The 21,652-nt window shown below is 40.4% G+C and overlaps 2 protein-coding genes across 3 annotated transcripts; both read right to left on the bottom strand.

Moving 5' to 3' along the window:
• Window positions 1-2,906: 2,906 nt before the first annotated feature.
• On the bottom strand, window positions 2,907-15,226 carry LOC109481313 (glycine receptor subunit alphaZ1-like). Of its 2 annotated transcripts, none has more exons than XM_019783856.1 (14): window positions 15,051-15,226; window positions 10,593-10,660; window positions 10,410-10,464; window positions 9,910-9,995; window positions 9,535-9,602; window positions 9,055-9,154; window positions 8,513-8,633; window positions 8,282-8,364; window positions 7,596-7,727; window positions 6,238-6,316; window positions 5,679-5,813; window positions 5,188-5,368; window positions 4,062-4,127; window positions 2,907-3,655 (listed from the first exon to the last, which is right to left on the bottom strand). In XM_019783856.1, the coding sequence occupies exons 1-14, from the start codon at window positions 15,101-15,103 to the stop codon at window positions 3,452-3,454; spliced, it is 1,431 nt and encodes a 476-aa protein (XP_019639415.1). In that variant the 5' UTR covers window positions 15,104-15,226; the 3' UTR covers window positions 2,907-3,451. The 2 variants fall into 2 exon arrangements, with proteins under 2 accessions (XP_019639415.1, XP_019639407.1); XM_019783848.1 differs by lacking the exon at window positions 7,596-7,727 and adding an exon at window positions 7,031-7,162 and having other exon boundaries at window positions 15,051-15,224.
• Window positions 15,227-20,011: 4,785 nt separating this feature from the next.
• On the bottom strand, window positions 20,012-20,906 carry LOC109481331 (GPI mannosyltransferase 4-like). Its single transcript, XM_019783867.1, has one exon. The coding sequence runs from the start codon at window positions 20,773-20,775 to the stop codon at window positions 20,068-20,070; it is 708 nt and encodes a 235-aa protein (XP_019639426.1). The 5' UTR covers window positions 20,776-20,906; the 3' UTR covers window positions 20,012-20,067.
• Window positions 20,907-21,652: the final 746 nt, after the last annotated feature.

Below are 21,652 nucleotides of genomic sequence, written 5' to 3' on the forward strand. Positions count from 1 at the left end.
AGTATTGTTTTGGGTGGCTGATGTGCGGTTAATATGTGCATATCTAAGGTAAGCTTTTGAATGTACATTAGATGGTATGATAATGAAAATTGTAACAATTTATCAGCAATGTCACTTGATACGTCAAGTCAAGGCAACTAGACGGAGATGATTAGAGTGTATTGCATTTCTTGATAATAAATATTGATGTTTTTCAATATCCATACGTTTTAGGTAATAAAATCTCATAAAATGCATGGTAGAGACAGATGGAGCATCGAGTATTGGATATAAAAACCCAATACCAGATTGTTAAGCGTCCTTTCAGAAATTCCATATGGAAATCAAGTTTATTTAACGCTTAGGCCCGACATGAATGCCAGAATGTCAATTAGTCCTACCCTGAAATATTACAACTCAACCACTTCATGGTACATTAACTTTTATCATCCTGTCATGGGAGATAGCGCACTCCACACAGCTACAGTTTCAATAAATCTCTCTCGCAGATTTAATTGAAAATATCAATATTCATTGGCAGTTACCTTAATACGTTTTGGCCTGGCTTCGCTGACCCTAATAGTTAAAATTAAGATAACTGACATCAAGGTCGAGTATTGCTTTTCTAATCATATAAGTGGTCAGGCTGATTATCATAATGTGTTCGAATATGAAAACCTTTCCTTAGCGTTGATTTTCTACTTACACTTATTGCCTTTGCTGTGAAGTTTAGGTCTGATAGCGTTTTTAACGTAAGATATCGATGGGTTGTCATGAAATTCGGCTTGTGGTTAGGTCTTGACCTATCACCGAAATGATTAGATGTTGGAATCTTTCATTGCTTTCCTTGCTACTGCAGCATGACTTCCTTTTATTGCGATAATATTTTGGAAAATAATTTGGTAGAGACGGTACACGAACAACCATTTTAACATCGGTAAGGTAGTATTTCCTTCATAACAATAAAACATAAACATGAACGTGGTAGTAAAATATGTCTCTGCTTACAATGGTGCTCTAAATATCCACACACCGTTGCCAGTCACGCTTAGTAATTCGCCCCGGGTGGGGAGTAAAAAGTATAGTAAACGGAGTCGAGGACACATGAGACCATCTCTAGACCAATCGATTAAATGCCTTTTCATCATCCTCTGAAAGTACATAGCGGTGGATGAGGAATATGACTATTGATGAAGTTGGAGTCCGTATAAGTATTTATATCATGCCGTATCATCTGAGGGATATTTATGCAATGTATGCTATCCTTGACAGAGCTAGAGACAAATATTAAGAATGAATGCTTTTTCTTGAGGACATTCAAATGGTTAGTGTGACCTAATTTCATAATTGCCCACGGATAAATGCATCTCCGTCCTAGAATGAGACAATATGATTATATCAGTTAAGAGCCTTGCCATGGCCACCACCACGTAGATGACATAGAAAAATGACCCAGATAAGATGATTAGAAACACATCGATCACGAATGGTCATTTAAAACCGCTGTGGGTGACATTTTTCGCACCTCAGATCTAATACAAAATCGATTTGGTCCTAAGCTACCGTGTATCTTTCTGATCCTATAATGTGTGTCAGATGCTGCTTATCGCTAGCGCTGTGAAGGAATAGGGTCACGGTGGGCGTCTGTACATTTCAAATATGGTAAGAAGCGAAACACCGCTTAATAGCACGATTTACAATTCTTTTAAAGTATGAGACTCCGAATTCTAGATCATAGCTCTTCAAAGAGGTTTTCAAATAGCAATTATCTAGGCGTTACTATGGCCTATTTAATAAGATGTCAGGAATTAAGATGAAACGGTTGTTATTCTGAGTCTAGGAACTGGAGGCCGGGTTGGGTACACAGATAAAGTAACGTTAATGGTTCTGTCCTATAACTATAGTTCCCCATGTTTGGAACGACAATCAACCTACTTTTGACTTACTGTAGCTTATTGACGACACGTTGCTCTGGCCTTCCGTGTGATGTCCTAACCTGGAATTTCATGATGCGAGTTATTGGTATAACGCTTCTATTTGTACTCCCTCACAAGAATAGAATACAAATAGAGGCGATATAACATACGCAAAATTGCATTATAAAGCCCTCAAAAAGTTCTATTTGCAGAACTTAATAAGGAGGCCATGGTCTTCCTCTATTTCATCATGTATGACATACAACTCGTGCGGCCAGACCTAATGCCAAGGCACTCTATCCCGGCTGTACGGGTAATATGGAAGCACTTACCGTCCTTGAAATTGGCTTAAGAGATCGTAAAGTTACTTTGCGATGGCAATCTCTGACATATTTGCGGCTGATGTGGTAATCATGGCCGCCCGCCAAGTCATTTTGTGATAGTCATTGGTATTCTTTGAAGACACCCATGCTTCATACTGGCATGGAAGTTCATCTCAGATGGTAAATTGCAATTTATGGAACACTTGATGAACTGTACGTGCTTCAAGAAAAATGGACTCAACGGTTGATCCAATTTTCTTATAGTTGTAAAACACATCAGTTGTTGAAGCAACCATCCATTCATACTGACTTGGAACAGAATCTGATACAGAAAACGGGCAAAAACGCGTTCCGTTTCATCATCATACAATATCATACATCAACATCATACAATCCCTTTACATATGTCTTATACTTGCAGTATACACAACGTTTCGTTACCATCCGTATACCTTCACCTACACATCTCATACCATCACGCGAGGGAACTTATTTGATCCACAATATCACGTGGCAATATCAATAACCAACCTAGTACATGTAGTTACAAGGTTATTGGTGTGATTACCTTCGTAAAAATGATATAGGAGACAAAATCCGTGCATCAACAACAATCCGACATGTTTACATATAGCAAAAATCAATCCACACAGTGGTTATAGCAATGGTCAATGGTCAATGGCACCATTTGTTAACATGTTTATACTGTTGTCATCTACTCAATATGTCTGACTTGGGCAGCCGTCAATCTTAACTATGTTTAATGATGGCGCTTGCCCCAGCCATTGGTCCATTCCTGTCTACTCTATTTACAAATCACCCGATCCGGCATCTTCCTCATGTTCATTGAATCTGAAAAGATCCGCACTTTCTTGCATAGTTTAAACCATAGTTACAGTTCAATTTATGTACATAATCGATTCTATTCAACCAACCGATCCATCGCATCCTCTACAATAACGTGAATTAAAAGCAGTGCATTTAATCATATGAAGTACGTCTCGGGATGTCCATTTCGTAACCAGAACCATCATGTCAATCTAGTTCTGAACGGGTTAGTTTTAGAATCAGATGTGGTTCTGGTTATGTAATATATACTATGTACTATCCAGAACCGCGCCTGAGCTCGGTTTTCGATAGACCGCGGTTCTGGATGAAACATAGACTATCCAGAACAGCGCCAGAGCATGATTCTGGATAAAGCACGGTTCTGGATGCAACGGTCCCGTTACATCACCCTTCATATTGTGGAAGAAAGACGCCCCAGTAGCAAAGGTTGAAGATGCAGAAGACCGACGGGAAGACAATCCTTGCCGCCAGGTCTATCCTGCGCGCACGCTTCTGATACAGGGCCTTCAGCTCTTCCAGAGTGCGGTGGTGCTTCTCTTCTTCTCCAGTGACCTCAGCAGGTTTGGGCTCGGCGTTTTCAAGTCGTATCTTAAAATAATAAGAGAAAGGGAAGGGATACACATTACACAATCCATGACAGAATGTTTGAACTTTATATTCCTACATTCCTACAAACTTTGAACGACTCCAAATTCATATTGCATACAGGTTCATAATATAGCATAACATCATTTCAACACTACAAGTTAATATCTATGCATTTATATTGATATAACTGTTAATCATATAATCTCTCTCTCTCCCCCCTCTCTCTCTCTACCAAAGTTGGGATATTTATCAATTATGTTATTTAACATTCGATGATTATACTAGACTGCGCATACTTGCTGCCTTGCCTATATATGGGCTTCGCAGGCATTAAGTCCGCTTGATGTTTTAATTGTATATGACGCATGAAGTACTTGATGAGTTAGGCCAGCCAGCCGGAGGTTACCTGTGTGTGTCCGCCTCCGAGCAGTAAGCGTTCCGATGTGGTGGAAGCTGAAGGTTTTAGTTCGACCTAAGGGGCATGGGTTTCCACAGAACACATAACAGAACCGGTTGTAGAGAAGGCAATCCACAGAAATCACCAACAGATGACTAACGTGGCTAGGCCATGTATACGAAAAACGGATGACGTATGAATACCTAACAGAAAACAGCCTTAATTGGGGACCTGTTGGGGAAAGTTAAAAGGGGTAGACCCTAAACCACTTGGAGAAGACCTAGTCTGTGACTGATGACCTGTTATCAATGGGATTATCCTGATGATGAGTAAAGAAGGTGGCCAAAGACAGGTCCATATGGCAGGACAGAGTCATGGCCTTATGACGAGGGATGAAGAGGATAAGTAAATAAGTCATGGATGTGGGCAGCAGAAGGAACTGAGAATGAACATGTTCAGCTGGCTGAAGAGTTAGCAAGATACACAGGACTACACTATGGCCCTCGTTTTTTTTTCAGCGATGGTCCTTGAAAATGTAAACTAAAAATGTATTAGCATGGAGTAGCGCATGAAACTGATGATGACTCAATTTAACTACGTGTTTAGTCTAAGCTCAGCATATTTAGTAGATTCATCAGTGCTGCAATGGTCATTACGACAATGCCTAAAATGATTTACAACAATGCCTAAAATACCCAACAATGCATAAAATAGCATGAAAGTTAATCTGAGTTGGTAAATTACATTATGAAAAACTTAAACTTTTCTCCAACTCAAAATTTGACTCACCAGAAATTTTCGACTGAATTACTCAGTCTTCCTTAGCTATCTGACCCAAATGCTGTGGACACGTGATTTTTCCCACGTGTGACGTCAACAAAGGGCCAAAGGTTGTCTGAAGGGCACTTCAACCATCGCTCAACCGGGACGGGGGACGATATCGACTTCAGACACCCTTTGACCCTTTGTTGACGTCACACGTGGGAAAAATCACGTGTCCACAGCATTTGGGTCAGATAGTTGAGGAAGACTGAGTGATTCAGTCAAAAATTTCTGGTGAGTCAAATTTTGAGTTGGAGAAAAGTTTTTCATAATGCATAGAATACTTTTAAAAGTACTGTAACCATTTCCTCACCTCCTCCGTTCCCTCGGGCGGAGGGTGTTCCAAGCCGAGGAGTCTCCTGAGCCTACCGGAGAAGCCGAACTTCTTGTGCCGTTTGAAGAGGAAGTGAACGGCAGCGAATTCGACCAGAGCAGCAAAGATGAAGAAAGAACATGCCAGCAACCAGATGTCGATTGCCCTCACATAGGAAAACCTTGGGACAAAATAAACATTTAGCTTCAATTCTTATGAAACCTTGTGATAAATTCCATATTGTACAGGTTCATTGAATTCACCTAGCTTTCTTCGAAAAGCAATAAACAGTAGACCACTGCTTAACGCCCCGTCCAGTACTTCCAGTTGACTGCATGTAGGGTGAGCGACAAAAGCCGGGATTCGAACTCCGAACTCCCAAACTCTTGGTTAAGACGCAGGGCCGCTAACCACTGGACTACACACGCTACTTCAAAGTACAGACAAACAAACAAACAAACAAAGCCAAAAGTATTTTTCATTAGCTTTACCTGGGCATAGTACTTCTGTTGATGGCTGTGAAGGTTGTTGATGTCAGCACAGTGGTGATGCCGAGCGCCACACGAGCTGGGGCGATCTCAGGACTGATCCAGAATGTCAGCCAAGACAGGATCACGATCAGGATACTGTAAAAAACAAATAACTAGAATGAGCCATGGTGAGTGTTGACCACATCAACCAGCAGTGCATTGAAGACTCAAAGTCAAAGGCGACTTTTGCACTATATCTTTAGCTGGTCAGGCATCCTTACTACCAGTTGAGTTGGATACTTTCAACTTTTCTTCATATGTTAGTTTGATTTATACATTCTAAGTACTGTCATTCACTATACTGTAATGATTGTAGAATAGGACTTGTCAGCCATAGAAGGACACACAGAAGTGACGTCATCGTCGGCAACGACGGACAGCCTTAAGCAAGTAAGCAATGATTGTAGTAATGTACGAACTTGACGTCAATTCGGATAGTTAAAAGAAATCAGTTGGCCTTATGTAGCTTGGTACTGATACATCATTTATGAGTGATTATAAAGTGTTCAAGAATGTTCACCTGGGAATATATGTCTGTATGATGTAGTAGCCCATCCTGCGGACCATCTTGAACCGTCCTTCCAGGCAGGAAAATGTTCCTGTGGAAGAAAATGTCATCGTAGAACATTTTTGTATTGCACTTGTGCCGGTGGATGGTGGCAAACTTAAAAGTAAACACAATCTACTGCGTGCATGGGTGGCAATGGTAATACTCGTCGTGACTAGGGGTAGGTAGAAAAGGCCGTTAATACAGAAATGCATGACAAAACGGACAAAATAATGGATTAAAGAAAGTGACTAATATATCTTTACTCCATGAAGCCTTAATTTGTTCTTTATTAAAAATTCCTCGCTTCTGCTACCCTCACCGTTCGAGTAGCTTCACATAGCAGCAGGATATGTGCAATTTCAAGACCGCTGGCTGAAAATTTTAAGCCCCTATTCTTAAAGCAACACGCTTCCCTACTTCAAGTAGTAACTGGTTATGACATGTAACGTTGTGCTCAATCTTTTTTTCAAGGCCACCTTGCCTAGCTGACTCTGCGGTCCGTTTATACCTTATGGATAACTGGGGATTATTTACAGCTAAATACTTTTCGTGCATTAATATTTATGGTAATCCTCTATCAATCATGTGGCTAGCTAGGAGGGTTATAAATGTTTAACAAAACTGACATAATAGATTTCAAACACCTAGGACTATTGGATTATCTCAATAACGTAGCTACAAGATACTATTCTATCACTACAAGACTATCAAACTGAGTGTTAACTATTGAAAAACTCAGTCAATGTTATTAAAACTGCCCTACCTACTTCTCTGACAGCGTCACACCTAGTGGAATTTACGTCGGTGATCTGGAACTCTGGGAGGCGGATAGCCTCGTTCACAACAATGGGCACTTCGCTCCATTTCAGATTGATATCCATGGTAGTGTGACTAACTACAGCGGGTGGATTGAGACAACAACACAATGACGTGGGATGGAATGGGGAAAGAAGGGTTTAGGCTAAAGGCATCCAATGCCAATTTCAGGGCAGCAAAACAATTTCAAACAAAAAATTCTGGATAAGGAAACTTGTCATTTACTTCCATCTCTGAGCACATTTTAGTCATCATTTCATACTTAAAGTGTTTGAATCAGCCCCCAAAACAAGACACTTCACTATTCGTACTACCAATGTGTAGCTAGAACCAGCTTACGACAAGCAACCTTTTTCCGCCAGTGACATCAAAGTTTTGCCTCACATGGTATGATGTGGGATGGGGTGGATTCAACTCACTACGTAAACAATGGCCAGAAAATTGACTTTAAAAAACGAGTTTTGCTGCCCTCAATCGCTCTGGATGCTTAAAAAGACGATCGCGATATCTACCTATCCGACGAACCACATCGCATCTCTCTGGCGTCGTGCTCAAGATCTTGTATTCAGGCAGCTGAATGTCGTCAGCCAGTATAATAGGCGGGTCCGCCCACTCTAGAACTATGTCTTTCGTGCTGTGGCTGACTGCAAGGCAAGCAACAATGCAACAGAAGAACTGTCAAAGCCATTTAACGTGCGCTTTCATACTCTTTTTTTTTTTCAATAACGCGTGCATCAAATACATTAGAGGCAGTAGCAAGCTGCCAATGCTGGTAACTCAACGTGTTATGACAACCACAAAGATTCCCTTTGCAAATCATATTGTGGCAATAAGGGCATCAGCCTTACACAAGCGCGTGTCTTCTTTAACTCTAAGAGAAGGGCAAACAAAGTCAAACAACTATCAAAGAAACCATCCTCATCATTACGATGCATATAGCCCGACATGTGACTCAGTATGTATAAAGATGCACCGATCACAAGTCTTCTTACAACTCAATAAAAATAGCAAAGAAAACCATACAACTATCAAAGAAACCATCGTCATCATCACAATGCTTATGGTGATAAATCCCAACATAATGCATTTCCAGAGGATTTCCCCCAAAAAATGTGGCCCTGTAAAAGCACAACAAATGCACCAAACACAACAGAATGTGCTGAACCACTATCCTGCTATTCCGTTATCCCATACGTACAGCTTTCTATCTTTATAGAGCACTCCTGGCTGTCCATTGGGTAGAGAGCGAAGTTCATCGGACACGCAAGTAACGCAGTCTTCCTGTAAAGACAGATGGTGCCACACTTTGGAACCCAAGCATACACACATAGCATACATCATCGCCACCCAAAACAGTACTTCCGTCTCAGAGGTAAAACAGTTCTTCAAACACGCGTGTTCGGTAAACGTAGAGGATAGTTTTACGTACTTGGTACTGTACAGCACGTCGCCGTTTGGGTGGATTCTCATCATCCGGCTAGTCCCTGTCGATGACGCGAATCCGGCAGCCTTCTCGTTCACGAAGAAGACGTCAGGAAGCCAAACATCATCAGCAAAACATCGCAATAATAAAACCGCCGTCTGGAAATAGTTTTAACAGCTTGGAATAAGAAGGTGGCTGCTATGGCTATGAAAAAAACAGTACACTCTCCAGTTAAAGAAATCAGTATCCTTTTAACATGTACCTCTCTTACTACAAGTTGGTAAATTACATTATGGAACAACTAACCTCGTCTCCAACTACATCGGACCCACATGAATTTTCTACGAAATCCCTCAGTCATCTAAAGCTACATGGCCCAATCGCGATGTCATTTGACTTTATATATTGGTGACCTCAGCATTAAGTGTGAAGGAGGTCATCTACATTAAGGTGCATCAACATTCTCTCAACCAGGACGGCGGGGAGCGATATCGACTTTGACCCATTGTTGACACCTTAATTGACATTTGCGTAATACAGATACCTACCAATGACGGTGTCGTACAAAGTGAGGTTGCCATCGAAGCCGGTGTACACAAAGCGAGGATCGTTCCACTGTTGTCGCAGAAACACGGTCACCACATAGTCCTAAGGTAAATGAACGGTCATGAGTGTGGATTTTCGTCGTATTAGTCGTTTAAGTTTACATGTATTAATATGAATTAGCGACTATAATAGACTTGTTTATAATGTTATGTATGTAATTTCTACATTTCAGACTTACAACGTCTATATGCTGCAGGTCTACGCAATCTTGTTAAATCAAGTAACGTTTGTACTGTGGAATTATATCCTAAATATATCGTCCATCAAAATGTTGCGATAACCTTTGGACACAATACAACTACAAGGAGTGCATTCTGAAATATGCTTGAGTTCAGTTCTTCTTTATCTTTATAATAACTTATCATTTCCCATCATTTTTCCTATTAAATTTCCTATCATGTTCCATAGAGGCAACCACCTACCATAGAGGATTCCGATATAGAACCCATAGTGAGGATGTACAGCTGGAAAGTCACGGTCACAGCTCCACCTGCCGGAGGGAAAATTGAAGACATCAACAGGTTGTAGGTTTATTGATACTAACAGGTTGTAGGTCTACGAAAATTGACAGTTGAACTATTAATATACAAGATGTAAAAGTTGTCTAATTCTCGTGCTACAAGTATATGGCAGAGAATAATCATGGCTCATTCATTTACCTAGGCTAATTACTATTACTAACATCACAGAAAAAAAAAAAAGAAACTGGATCCGGAGATTTTAGACGTCTGGACAGATACACAAACTCAGCCACCCAAAACTATACTTCCGTACCCCGAACGTCAAGTAAAATCTACCTCTGAAATCTGGTCTCAGCCTTTGGTCATAGTTGTCCAGCATCTGCAGTACCAGTGCCATGGACGCAGGTGTTGTCCCTATGTTACTGAAAACAAACATACATACAAAACATACTGTGTGACGAATCGTTATTATGATTCAGAACTATGAACTGTAAGCGAAGGAACCGATATAATGTAAATGAGCAATTGGAATACGCTTATTTCCTGGGAACATTGTTTGCATAAGAGATATTACATGAAGACTTATCAATGATATACCATTGGATGCATCTAGTGCCTAATAATAAACACTGTGTTACATGTACCTGTCAGGACCGCATTTATCACTTAACTGCGCTACACATGTCTACCATACTTCCCTTCGAGACTGGGTCATCGGATACAGGACTCAATAACTTCTATCTGGGCCAAAGGCCACGCTTGCAGCACAATTGTCAATAGGGTTCCAACATGTGTATATTTCATTTGACAATGTAACTCTAGTATCCTCCTGATACCTTGCAGTAGCTGCTTCAAATCCTGTGTTCGAATCCGTCGTATTGTCGGGGCCGCCTGGAACAAGAAATGGGAAAACAATGGCAGTAAGAAATATAACGTAATGTACAATATAAAATTCCGGTAAAATCGGTTGCTAATACGATTACACAGGATGATACAAGTGTTGGGTGTAAACAACATACCATCTGAAACTTGTCTCGGCTGACGCAAGAAGGGAGGGTCATCGACATCTTCGACAACAACAGACAAGCTGCAGAAATATGGAGAAAATAAAGGAACAGTTGTTTAATACGATACTGCTTAGAACAGACAGACAGAACGTCCTATAAAGAAAAAATTACATCTCTCTACATGCTGTTTATATGATTAAGCTTAAAAAACTAAAACATCAATGATGAAATTAATGAGTTGTGCAATAAAGAGATGGCGATAAAAATAGATGCTGCATCACTGTTAAGTTAAAAGCAACCAACCAGTTGACGATAACCTATTTTGTGTGACATGGCATTTTTGTAAAACCATTTGCATTCGTGTACCAAATTGTTTTCTGAAAATATCGGTCATAAAACCTTATTAATATACAATACTCTACATTCACAAACACATAGACATAGCTGACCGGTTCAATCCTCCATCAGCCTAAATAACCAAACTCATTTCAAGGGCGATTGCTTCACAGAGATGGCCATCATTGCGCGTCAAATACCAGGATGGCCTTTTCGTTTTTATGGATATAAATAGCATTATACGGTGTCTAGATAAGGGACCACACCAATTTCAATTTGATAAAGAACCCATGGGCTGCCATATATCAAAGTTAACTTTGATACTTCTGCTTTGTATGGTTAGTGCACAGGTCTAGTAAACTCAATGGCATATTTATAACTCCTAAAATAACGAGAAGTATGTAGCCAGTTAAATCACACCACTTTACGGACCATAACCTTTGAGCACTATTTATATTCAACCCTTCCTTTCATGTTGGAGGTGAATCATGACACTTTACAAAATGGCATACCTTTGAAATAATCTACTCCAGTTCAAAGTAGGGACTATTTACATAAGAATATCTCGAGGACCTAACTCTGTTGTATAATACCAACAATACATTATTCATAACCAAAACATCTCTTTGACCGCATTACTGGAATGCTCTGCGACAAGAAATACTCTTCTATATTGATGTTATGTTTTAGTAGCTACTTGCTACAAATGTAGTTTAGGAATCTTGGTTTCATTTAAATCAGACAGACAATTAAGTGAATAGATAAATCCTAAATCGAAACGTCTACGGTGTATGTAACAATCAATGTTACAGTTTGACTTTGATATGCGAGTTTTAAGTGCTGTGCTAACGTTGTATTCGCCTCTCCCCATCTCTAAAGTGTTGAGTTATGTAGGCTGGTCATGGAGGTCAACAGCAGCAGCAGATGTCAACTGTATTTGGCCAGCTGTCAACAGTGTCACACGATTGATGCCAATTCCACGAGGTTGAAATACTTTTTGTGAAGGAGGCTGGCGAGTGTAGATTTATTGCTTGTCATATGGTTATAATATAGACGTTTTATATTGCCAACCAACTGGAGTCTAAAAACATTACGGTGAGTCTCAGCGTATATATTCGCATTCACAAAGACGGCCATGCCAGCTGAAGTGTCTTGGCAAATATCCAACGGTACTTTTAGTGTTCAGAGAAGTTTTATTACCAATTAACTAGAAGCCAGTCCAAAGACAGTACTGCAGCCTCAGCATTTTGAATACCGATTCGTATTCACAAATGTCAACCATGCCAGCTAAAAGATCTTGTCAAATTTACAACAGTACTTTTATCGTTAACATGCTTGTTATAAGTGTTCACAGAAGTTTTATTACCAACAAACTGGAGAGCTGCCCAAAGAATAAGTCACTGTTAGCCTATTAGTAAGCATTTAGAATACAGATTGGCATTCGCAAAGACGTCCGTGCCAGCTGAATTCTCTGTAGGCAACTATTGAACAGACCTTTTGTTGCTTACTGCATCTATTTATAAAATTTTTATTTCTAACCATTTTGGAAACCAGCCCAAAGACTGTTAGCCAGAGACTTTACTGACAAAGAGGTTGCGCCTAGAGAAAGATCAGATCGCGTGGGTCAAATTCAATTTTCCAGCAGGAAATAATGCCTATCGATTTGGTCAATAAGCATTATGCTGCTTTTGGTTACGTATTGATATTTACACCTCTTGGTGAGGTATCGGGTACAAGTGTCGTTCTCTGTCGAATACTAAAAACAGACAGTGCGCTGTAACACATATCATCATACTTTTGATCATATACAATTAAAACACTGACCTGGACAAGAAATGGAAATATAGATGATTCATGCAGACTGTACAGGTTTATGCCACGGTTATTTAACGTATAGCGAGTTGAATGTATCATTGAAGAATTGGGAACGAACACCTTAATGCTGTTGATATATGCATATGTGCTAACAGGAACCAATTATTGCCAGACTGCGAACGGGTCTGTTACCATGGTGTTGTGATGGTCGGTTTCCATAGTGACAGACAAAATTGGATTGCTTTTCACAATGGCCAAGACCCATGAACTCCTATTGGAATTTTTAAGAATAGTTCTCTCGTGTATGGCCACAAGCCTCTTTGGGAAGAGGCCCAATCAGCCCCTGACAGTGAGAGGTTACGTACCCCTGGGTAGAAATGGCAAGCTGCCACGATGTAGATAATATATAGACAGAAGCTAATGTCTGGGATCGGCGTCCTACAAACAGGGACATTGCTTCACGTGGTAAGACCGCATTGAGTTCATGGACATGGTTGAGTTCAAAGCCATATTTAGATGTGTACGCAACACACTACAAGGGGGCGTCTAAAAAAAGACTTCATCAGGTATTTTATGTCATAAAATGATATTAGAAAAACGCTCATCATCATCAATGATGAAAATGACAGATGACAACCCGCTACGATGTACAGACAAACATCGGTATTGTAAAAGTTTTACTCGTGCAATACCAATGTAATACCTACCACGGTAACCATAGCATCAAAGCCCTAATGGAAATTCCTTATGCTGACAGTTTTGGCAGTAAGAAATGACTGGCTCTACCAAAGGATATCTGGATTACGGTTAACTCACAATGATAATTATCAGCAGATGATGACAAGTGGTCAAATTATTACGGTGGAGGTTACGCCTGGCGAAAAATAGAATAGTGACCTTGGGTTTGCATACCATGCGTTGTATAATGGGCAATGTATTATAAAACTGACATAGAGGGCACGGGGCAATTTCGTGCTACAGTGGAGACGTGGAAATTTATTGTACATCATGTCAATCTTGGAGGATGCAAAGAAAAGGTGAACATATTTAACTCCCAAATAAAAAATACACAATTGGTAGTGGTTTATCTATCAACCTATTTATCATATCCTTGTAGTTTAAAATTATATCCTTAGCATTTCTTTATCTTCCGAAACTGGTCATAATGCCAATAAAACTCATCAAGCCCTCTAGTGTATGTTACAGACTGGAACATGGCATTATTAGCGTACTTCTTGTTTCTGCTCGTATAAAGTGCGATGACCGACCGACTTCATGGCATAGACATCGGAAGTTACCAACAGGATGTAGCAAGCTACTGTACGCGTGTAGTGCAGAGAATTTCCGTTTTGACAAGCATGGTTCTCAACATTGAGCATTGTGTGCTAGACAACTACGACGTACTTATCCCTGCAGCAAATGTTGCAAACATGCGCCACGGTCTGGGTTAACATTCTGCATACATGACTCTCACATTCCAAATCTCGCGGCAACTGCCACATTGCTCAGCCATGTTCGACCCGAGATACTTTTCAAAGCAAAGGTTGACATTTATTGTATTATATAGCTGCACTACGTACAGGGCCATACGTAAATTTATTATGTGAGCGTCATTCGTCACTTTGCCCTACTGTCCAAGTTCAAGTCATGTAATTAACCAGAAGCTCGCCCTGCCATGTGATAACGATCGTCCACATCATCACCCTCCTAGCTCTTTCAAGGTTATACCTAAACCTGCCATCCCTGAGGGGGCATAAAAGCAGCTGTGTAAGAAATTCAATATCCCAAGAGACGGCCAGATATCCAGTGGTTCATAGTCCCCCTTTCCACTTGACGGCAATGTCTGAGCAACCATTGAGCGACCTGAATTGGACTTGTGTAACCCTTGGTTTTATAATTGGTATATCGTGCAATATATGAACGTAAAATTAAAAGACAACAAAGTCTAAAATCGTCAAAGATCATTCTTTCTCTACGAAATTCGTTGAGCGATCTGGCAAATGTTTGGTTATTCAGTGATCGTATCCATCTTAGTAAAAGGGGGTGTTAAAGAACAACCGACAAGGGTACACCACTGGGAAAGGTTACAGCAGAGGTCATCAGAAATAGAACCTGCAACACGATATCCGCCCCAAGAAAGGACGTCCTGGCTCTTCTGTCTACCCTATAGCCAGACTTGTTTGAAATGATCGTCAATGTAAAATTCGCAGAGTGCTTAAGTGTGATACGCCCGCGAATCTAAACAGGTTTTCCTCACATTGCCAGCTCCAATAAGAGTAGTATTATTGTTGGTATGCATACATGTATAACATAACTTACCCCTTGGACCAGAACACGGCGCCGAACAGGAGTAGACCGGTGGCCAGCCTCATGTTGTTTTGGCTGCAGGGCTAACAGCTGAGAACAGGAAGGGAAGGGGCGACACTTGTGAGGCTCTCGTGTAGGTTTTCAGTACCCCTGACGGGGCTTGATGGTTCTGGGCATAATAGCTGAAAGTATTTAAAGTAAAAGGATAAGTAGAAAATATTACCCTTGAGTATACGATGAATTTGGCAGTAAACCTACCCGGCACTAGTAAACTACACGACAGCAAATAGGATAGCCTGATCTTTCTTTTGGAATGCATGAAAGATCGGTAAATTTCTGAGCAGTACTCAAGTCATTGCATATATCCGCCGTGAATCCAGCATCATCTATAACGTGTGAGTTCATGAAGATTAGTAGACAAAATCAATGCACTTTTCCTCAGCATAGTATTTCCTTTTTGGTTGCGTCAAATACTCAACAGTTGATGAGCCAGAACAATCCATTTATAGCCTTGGATTTATACCATGTAATAAACATTGGAAAATAACCATATGGATACTTGACGTCCAAGACCTAAGTGGGCATATATAACACAATGGCTATTGAACACTACAATACATTTTCAGCACTATCATAAGCATTATGACCTGTAAAACAAAATACATACATATATAGAATACTGCTGCCTTCTAACTAGCTTCTGTAAAACCTATTACTTACGTGCACCGGACGACGTTACGGGAAATTAATGAGGTCCCGTGTAGACAGCATTGGCAGTGTACTGGCAAAAGCCCCTGCCTGAACGTAAATATCTGTCTCACTGATAAGACTCTGTTTCCTTTGAAGTCGTTAAATCATCACACCATATCCTCATAATCTTGGCAACTCTCCATCGCTTACTGTTCCTTGGCCCTAAATGACCAGGCAAGAAGTTTCAGAGAGCAAATCCAAATATACTCCAACCCTGCATGTGGTCAATCAACTGATGGATTCCAACCATGCTTTGAGGGGTTCTTGAAATGATTTGCGTCCAAAGCTAAGGCACATCAACGCTCTGTAACCCCTAACGTATCAGATATGATTAATAGAGTAAGACGTAGACTTTGTCTGCATAGCTGTTGGTGGCTAATGTCAACACGTTAGACTAGTAGGTAAACATAGAGCTAATAGTTCACTCATCCTTGTGAAGTCTGGGTGGAATTGTCGGTAAGCTAGAGCTATCGTCTGCCTGATAGGAACGATTGAAGAGGGGGCAATGCTCTGTATTGCGACTGTACGTTACAATGAATGCACTCTTCTATCTCCGGATCCGAACCCAACTGGCACACGTTGACAATGTTTGATACTGTCAACAATGTTTGATATTGTCAACAATGGCCATTTTTGATATGGTACACAAAAATTGGTAATTTTTACCACCTGGCGATTTTATCTTTCAAAATACCATGATTAATATGGTACCCTATATGTTGAGTGATCACAATGCCATGTTTTCAGATTGCTCTACAAATAAATATATTACATATTTTCGCGTTGTGAATTTATGAATGGCATTTACAAGTTCCATGATAGATACATGTCTGAATACTGTGCTAATTTGCGTGAAATGAATAAAATCATATTAATCACAGAGCTGCTACATGTAAACCCAAAACCTCCCTCAGAGCCCCACCAATCACGCCCAACATTAAAGGGTACGTGCAAAATAACTTGCGCGGTTTCGGCGTGGCTAGAATGTGACGTGCTTCATCATAAATGGTACAGTTAGCAGTGGTATCTACAGTATGCGTATCTATATACCAGTTGGAGTCAAGGATTGAACCTCACAAAAACAATATATAATTGAATACATAACAACAAAATGTCAAATCCACAATAAACATTTCCCAATAACGTTATATTGGGAATCTTATACAACATGTATACAAAGAAACTCGCTCGTAAAAAAATAAGAATGCCGCACTGCAACGCTAAGAAGGCTGCAACTCCGTGAATATCCTTTAAGCAACTACTTGGAGGGTGGAATGTTGCAATAAAAGGATGCTTAAGCCTTTACGATGGCTCCTGAATACATAAAGAAACTACCGAGGAAAAATAACCAGCTAATTAGAATGGCCTTATATCTTAAACAGCAAAGATACAAATCACAGGTCCTTCTCATTGATATTTTTGGACTGACAGTTTCTTGCTTCTGTAATGCATAACTAACTGAACTGATTATGTCTTTACACCCCATCATTCAACAGTCACTCCCACTGATTGGCGAGATTGTACTGCCCTGATTGTACTATTTCCATCATAGAGCTGTAACCAACATCAAAAAAAGTAACAAACTTACGGCACGCGATCACATTCTTCATAGGTCGTCGTGCGATTTTTGATGCCGTAGAATTTTCAAGCAGGCTGTGTCAGAGCCAACAACCGACGAGGATCTGTAAGATAGCCTTTGTCATAACAAGACAGCTAAAGTTTCCAGGACATACACGCACGACTATCCAAGGGGTGCCCTCAGTTCTAAGATCGTAAGACGACTCTGCGACAACACAGGACATCTGTTACCAGGCCCTTACGATTCAGTCCACCGATAGATGGAAACAGCCACCCATCAAGAAAGTCAATACAACGCTACGCACTGCTGAGTAAGCACTTATAATCCTTGGGCCACCCTCTGCGTACATAAACGTATGTCACACAGACTGCTCTTGGAAGACTGATGCAAGGCGCAGGTGGCCATGGCCGAAAAATTATAGGTCCATGTTACATATGTAATTGAGTAGACCCCAAAGGCAATGAATAACAATAAAATTGGGGACAAGTGGTCTTTCAGGTGGACAACATTGGATTTTCTTGTTTAGTGAGGATGCAGGATTTTCGTTTGATTCGGTTACAAGTTCTTCCCTTTCCCGTATTTGAACATGACATTGCAAAAGATAACAGGCGGATTTAAAGATTATCCGTCCGCTACCTCCCAATTTAAAACTGTAACAGAATATCCGGTGTTACTGTTGCGTTATATATGTAATTAAGTAGACCCCAGATGTAATTAATAGCAATAGAATTGGGGATGAGTATGCTTCTCTGTGGATTAAATCCGATTTTCTTGTGAGGATACTGGATTTTAATTCAAATTTACAGTTACATGTTATTCCCTCTCCCGCATTTGAACATGACCTTCCAGAAGATTACATGCAGATTTAAAGATTATCCGTCTGCCACCTCCCAATTAAGACTGTAACAGAATATCCGGTGTTACTGATATGGTATGTACGTAATTAAGTAGACCCCAGATGTATTTAATAGCAATAGAATTGGGGATGAGTATGCCTCTCTGTGGATTAAATCCGATTTTCTTGTGAGGCGTGGATATTGGATTTTTATTTGAATTTACAGTTACGTGTTATTCCCTACCCGCATTTGAACATGACCTTGCAGAAGATTACAGGCAGATTCAAATGTAATCCGTCTGCTATCTTCCAATTAAAACTGTAACAGAATATACCGTGTTACCCGTAAGTTACACAATCATGTAATTAGACCCCAAATGTAATTGATAGCAAAAGAATTGGGGGTATGTATGCTCCCCGGTGAATGGTTGGACTAAATCTAATTTTCTTGTCAGGATACTGAATTTTTGTAAAATTCCCTGCCCATGCATAATTGGCAGATTTAAATGCAATTCTTGTGCCACCTCCCAATTAAAACTGTAACTGCACATCAGCTGAGTCCTGGCACCCCACGTAATATGACCGAGACCTGACAACCTAAATCATTAAATACGGCAAACATGCATTAATAATGTAGAACCTTCGGAAGCGCACAAATACACTAAGCATACCTGAAAGTACGCAGCGCATTCCCGGTGAAGCCTGCAGCCTAAGTAACTTAAAACAGCCGACGACAGAATGCACGGTGGTCGCAGGGCAATTATAACTAATCTATGCGCAGCCCGTGGGAAATGAAACGCCTCGGTTTCTATTACAGCGTCTGTCACTTCTCATCAGGGCAAGCAGGAAAATCGAAGAAGACCTGAAAACATTGGTTATTTTTACCCGATTTCTTTGTCAAATTTAAACTAAAATATACTGATTAAGAGCTACTTTCTAACCTTTAAATTCCAACCTGTGTTTAAAATGCACATAATATAGATGCAGTATATATACAGTGCGATATACAATGATTTGAAAATTTTATCTTTATCTCTACACCCTTCGGAGATTTTTGTCGTATTCCTTATGCTTGATGAAAAATCACATGGTTGCTCCTGGCAGAATCTTATCCGTCCTGAAAATTCCAATATTAATTACACTAATACCTTTGTCCACAGCTGCAGGGCCCGTACGTTAAAGACAAGTGTAAAACACGAAATAGGACATTTCACACTTGTTCTCATGACCCTCAAGTTCAAGACCTCCAGGAAGTGTTTGGTGAATTGGAGAGGGGATTGTATGATGTACTGTAAATCCAATAGGGCATGACAACACTTTTCAAAGGCACGTGCTGGGTCGCCTAAAGCTGACCTCCCTGTAAATCAACTGTCAAAATCACAACTAAACACATGCATTGTTTTTCCCTCCACGTGTCACAAGGCCTTCCTAAGGGGTTCTGGATCGTAACATTCGACAAAAATAGGGTCAGTAATTTACCAGGAGAGTGACCTGGCGGTAAGAGTAACATATCCCCCTAAACTGTGCGGGTAAATGAATTCAGTGATGGACAACCTCCCCTGGCAAATTATTCTACTTTGTTAGTCTGATTGAGACTAAAACATTGCAAATCTTGTGTATAATGATGGCATCTTTCGCTTACTATACACAAACAGGGCAATCAGGTACATTTGTATACTTCATGGGTATGGGCAAAGCGGTTTATTTTGATACAATATACACATAGGTGTTACAAATTCTAAAATGAGTAAATTACTATTTCCTTCATGACTGCAATTAAGTGCAGCTGTATTTTCTGAATTTCCTGACACCAAATCTTCCCATCACCAATATATGTACAATAGTTAAATATACATGTAGATTATTCATAGAACCTCATAGAGGTTCAACCCAAACATTAACCGTAGCTCTTCTAGCAGAGTATTTAGTTCATCTAATCTAGTGTGTACAATGTCCTGCACTCTTGGAGGGTCCTCCATGCTTAAGTGTGGGAAAAAAACTTCTTGCAAAACTATCTTCATGTCAGTTTCATGCTTAGAAAATATAGAATGCAAGGAAGATGGAGAAACAATATAGACATGAGTGTTGTTACTAGCTTGCTTCTCTTGGTACAGAATTCTCAACTTATCAAATAGAACAGTGGTTGGTGCACCTGCTAAATCATGCAAATGAACCTGTGGTTCTACTCTGTCATTGGTCACCTTGTGTGACATGCGAAAGTTCTGATTGGCTGTTTGGTTGCCATTGATGCCAAGCAGATGCCCAGGAGGAATGTACGTGTGGAAGTAAGTGATGTGAACTGTTTCAGTACTTTGTTTCTGGTGCACTAGATTGTGTAAGTGTAGCAAGGATGGCACTACCCCACCTTGATGCAGAACCCCAAACAAAACACCACCCAAAACATTGCCGACTACAAACCCAACGAAAAGCAACTTCTTGCCACCTTTCCATGTAAACTTGCTGTGATAGGCCAACACTAGAGGGACAAGGCAGGGGGAAATGTATCTTGGCTCATGATGGGCTACTAATGACATGATGAAAATTGGAACAAAATAGCATAGAAGGAAGAACATCTCTATGTCAAGTCCTTCACTCTTCTGCACCCCTTTAGTTTTCAGTTCATTGTTTTTCTGCCTTGTTTCTTTCTTACTACTAGACCTGCCTCTGTCCACTGTTTCTGTTGTGTTTTCATTATGTTTAAAGTGAGTAAGAATCGTCATAATAAGATGGGGGACATCTGTGAAGGCTAGAAAAGCTAACACACCAAACAGAAGGGGAGTGTTGACAAAGAGATGAGTCACTCTTGGATGCAGCCCGTGTTGTTCCAGCTTCGACTTGTCAAAGTTGTAACTCAGCAAGTTCAAAGGCGTGACAGTAAGATTCCTCAGAAGCCCAGAAGGAGAATGCAGGAACCTGTCCAATGATACAGAGTGGAAGTCAAGAGAGCCGAAGTAGATAGAGTCACAGACAACAAAGACTGCAAACGTCACTATCGCTCCTGGGACTAGTCGTAACCCTCTTAGAATTGCATTTTTGAGCCACAAGCCTTTGTTTGGGTTGATTGGATACAATGCCCAATACAACATTGGCAGGAATGCAAATGCAGGAAAATTTGGTCGATTGAAAAACCCTACCACAATCAGTACTGACAATAGGACTGAATGAGATTTAGACAGATATTGGCCATCGACTACATCAGACCGATTCTCGCTTTGGCTATTTTCTGGGTTGCTGCCTTTCATTGAGTCAATAACAAGTCCGATAATGACCACAAAAAGGACAGTTTCAAGAATGTTGGAGAATGTTCGAGTGAAGAAGACAAGTGTCACATAAGACGCTGAAAACACTGCCATGCATCTGAACGCATCCAGCTCCACACCCATCCACTTTGTCTTGACACTGTTACAGATCTTATACAGACAGAAATCTATGCAGAAGGAAAGAATCGTT

The sequence above is a fragment of the Branchiostoma belcheri genome, unplaced genomic scaffold (assembly GCF_001625305.1).
Source record: "Branchiostoma belcheri isolate BF01 breed outbred unplaced genomic scaffold, Haploidv18h27 scaffold109, whole genome shotgun sequence".
In the NCBI taxonomy this organism is placed as follows: Eukaryota; Metazoa; Chordata; class Leptocardii; order Amphioxiformes; family Branchiostomatidae; genus Branchiostoma; species Branchiostoma belcheri.

Excerpts from the sequence above, each read along its gene's own strand:
- LOC109481313 (XM_019783856.1), bottom strand. The coding sequence starts at position 15,103 with ATGAGGCTGGCCACCGGTCTACTCCTGTTCGGCGCCGTGTTCTGGTCC. Across the intron at positions 7,728-8,281 it reads CTCTATAAAGATAGAAAGCT|TCAGCCACAGCACGAAAGAC; the intron begins GTACGTATGGGA and ends CTTGCCTTGCAG. Across the intron at positions 4,128-5,187 it reads CGCCCGAGGGAACGGAGGAG|GTCGAACTAAAACCTTCAGC; the intron begins GTGAGGAAATGG and ends CATGCCCCTTAG.
- LOC109481331 (XM_019783867.1), bottom strand. The coding sequence starts at position 20,775 with ATGTTCTTCCTTCTATGCTATTTTGTTCCAATTTTCATCATGTCATTA.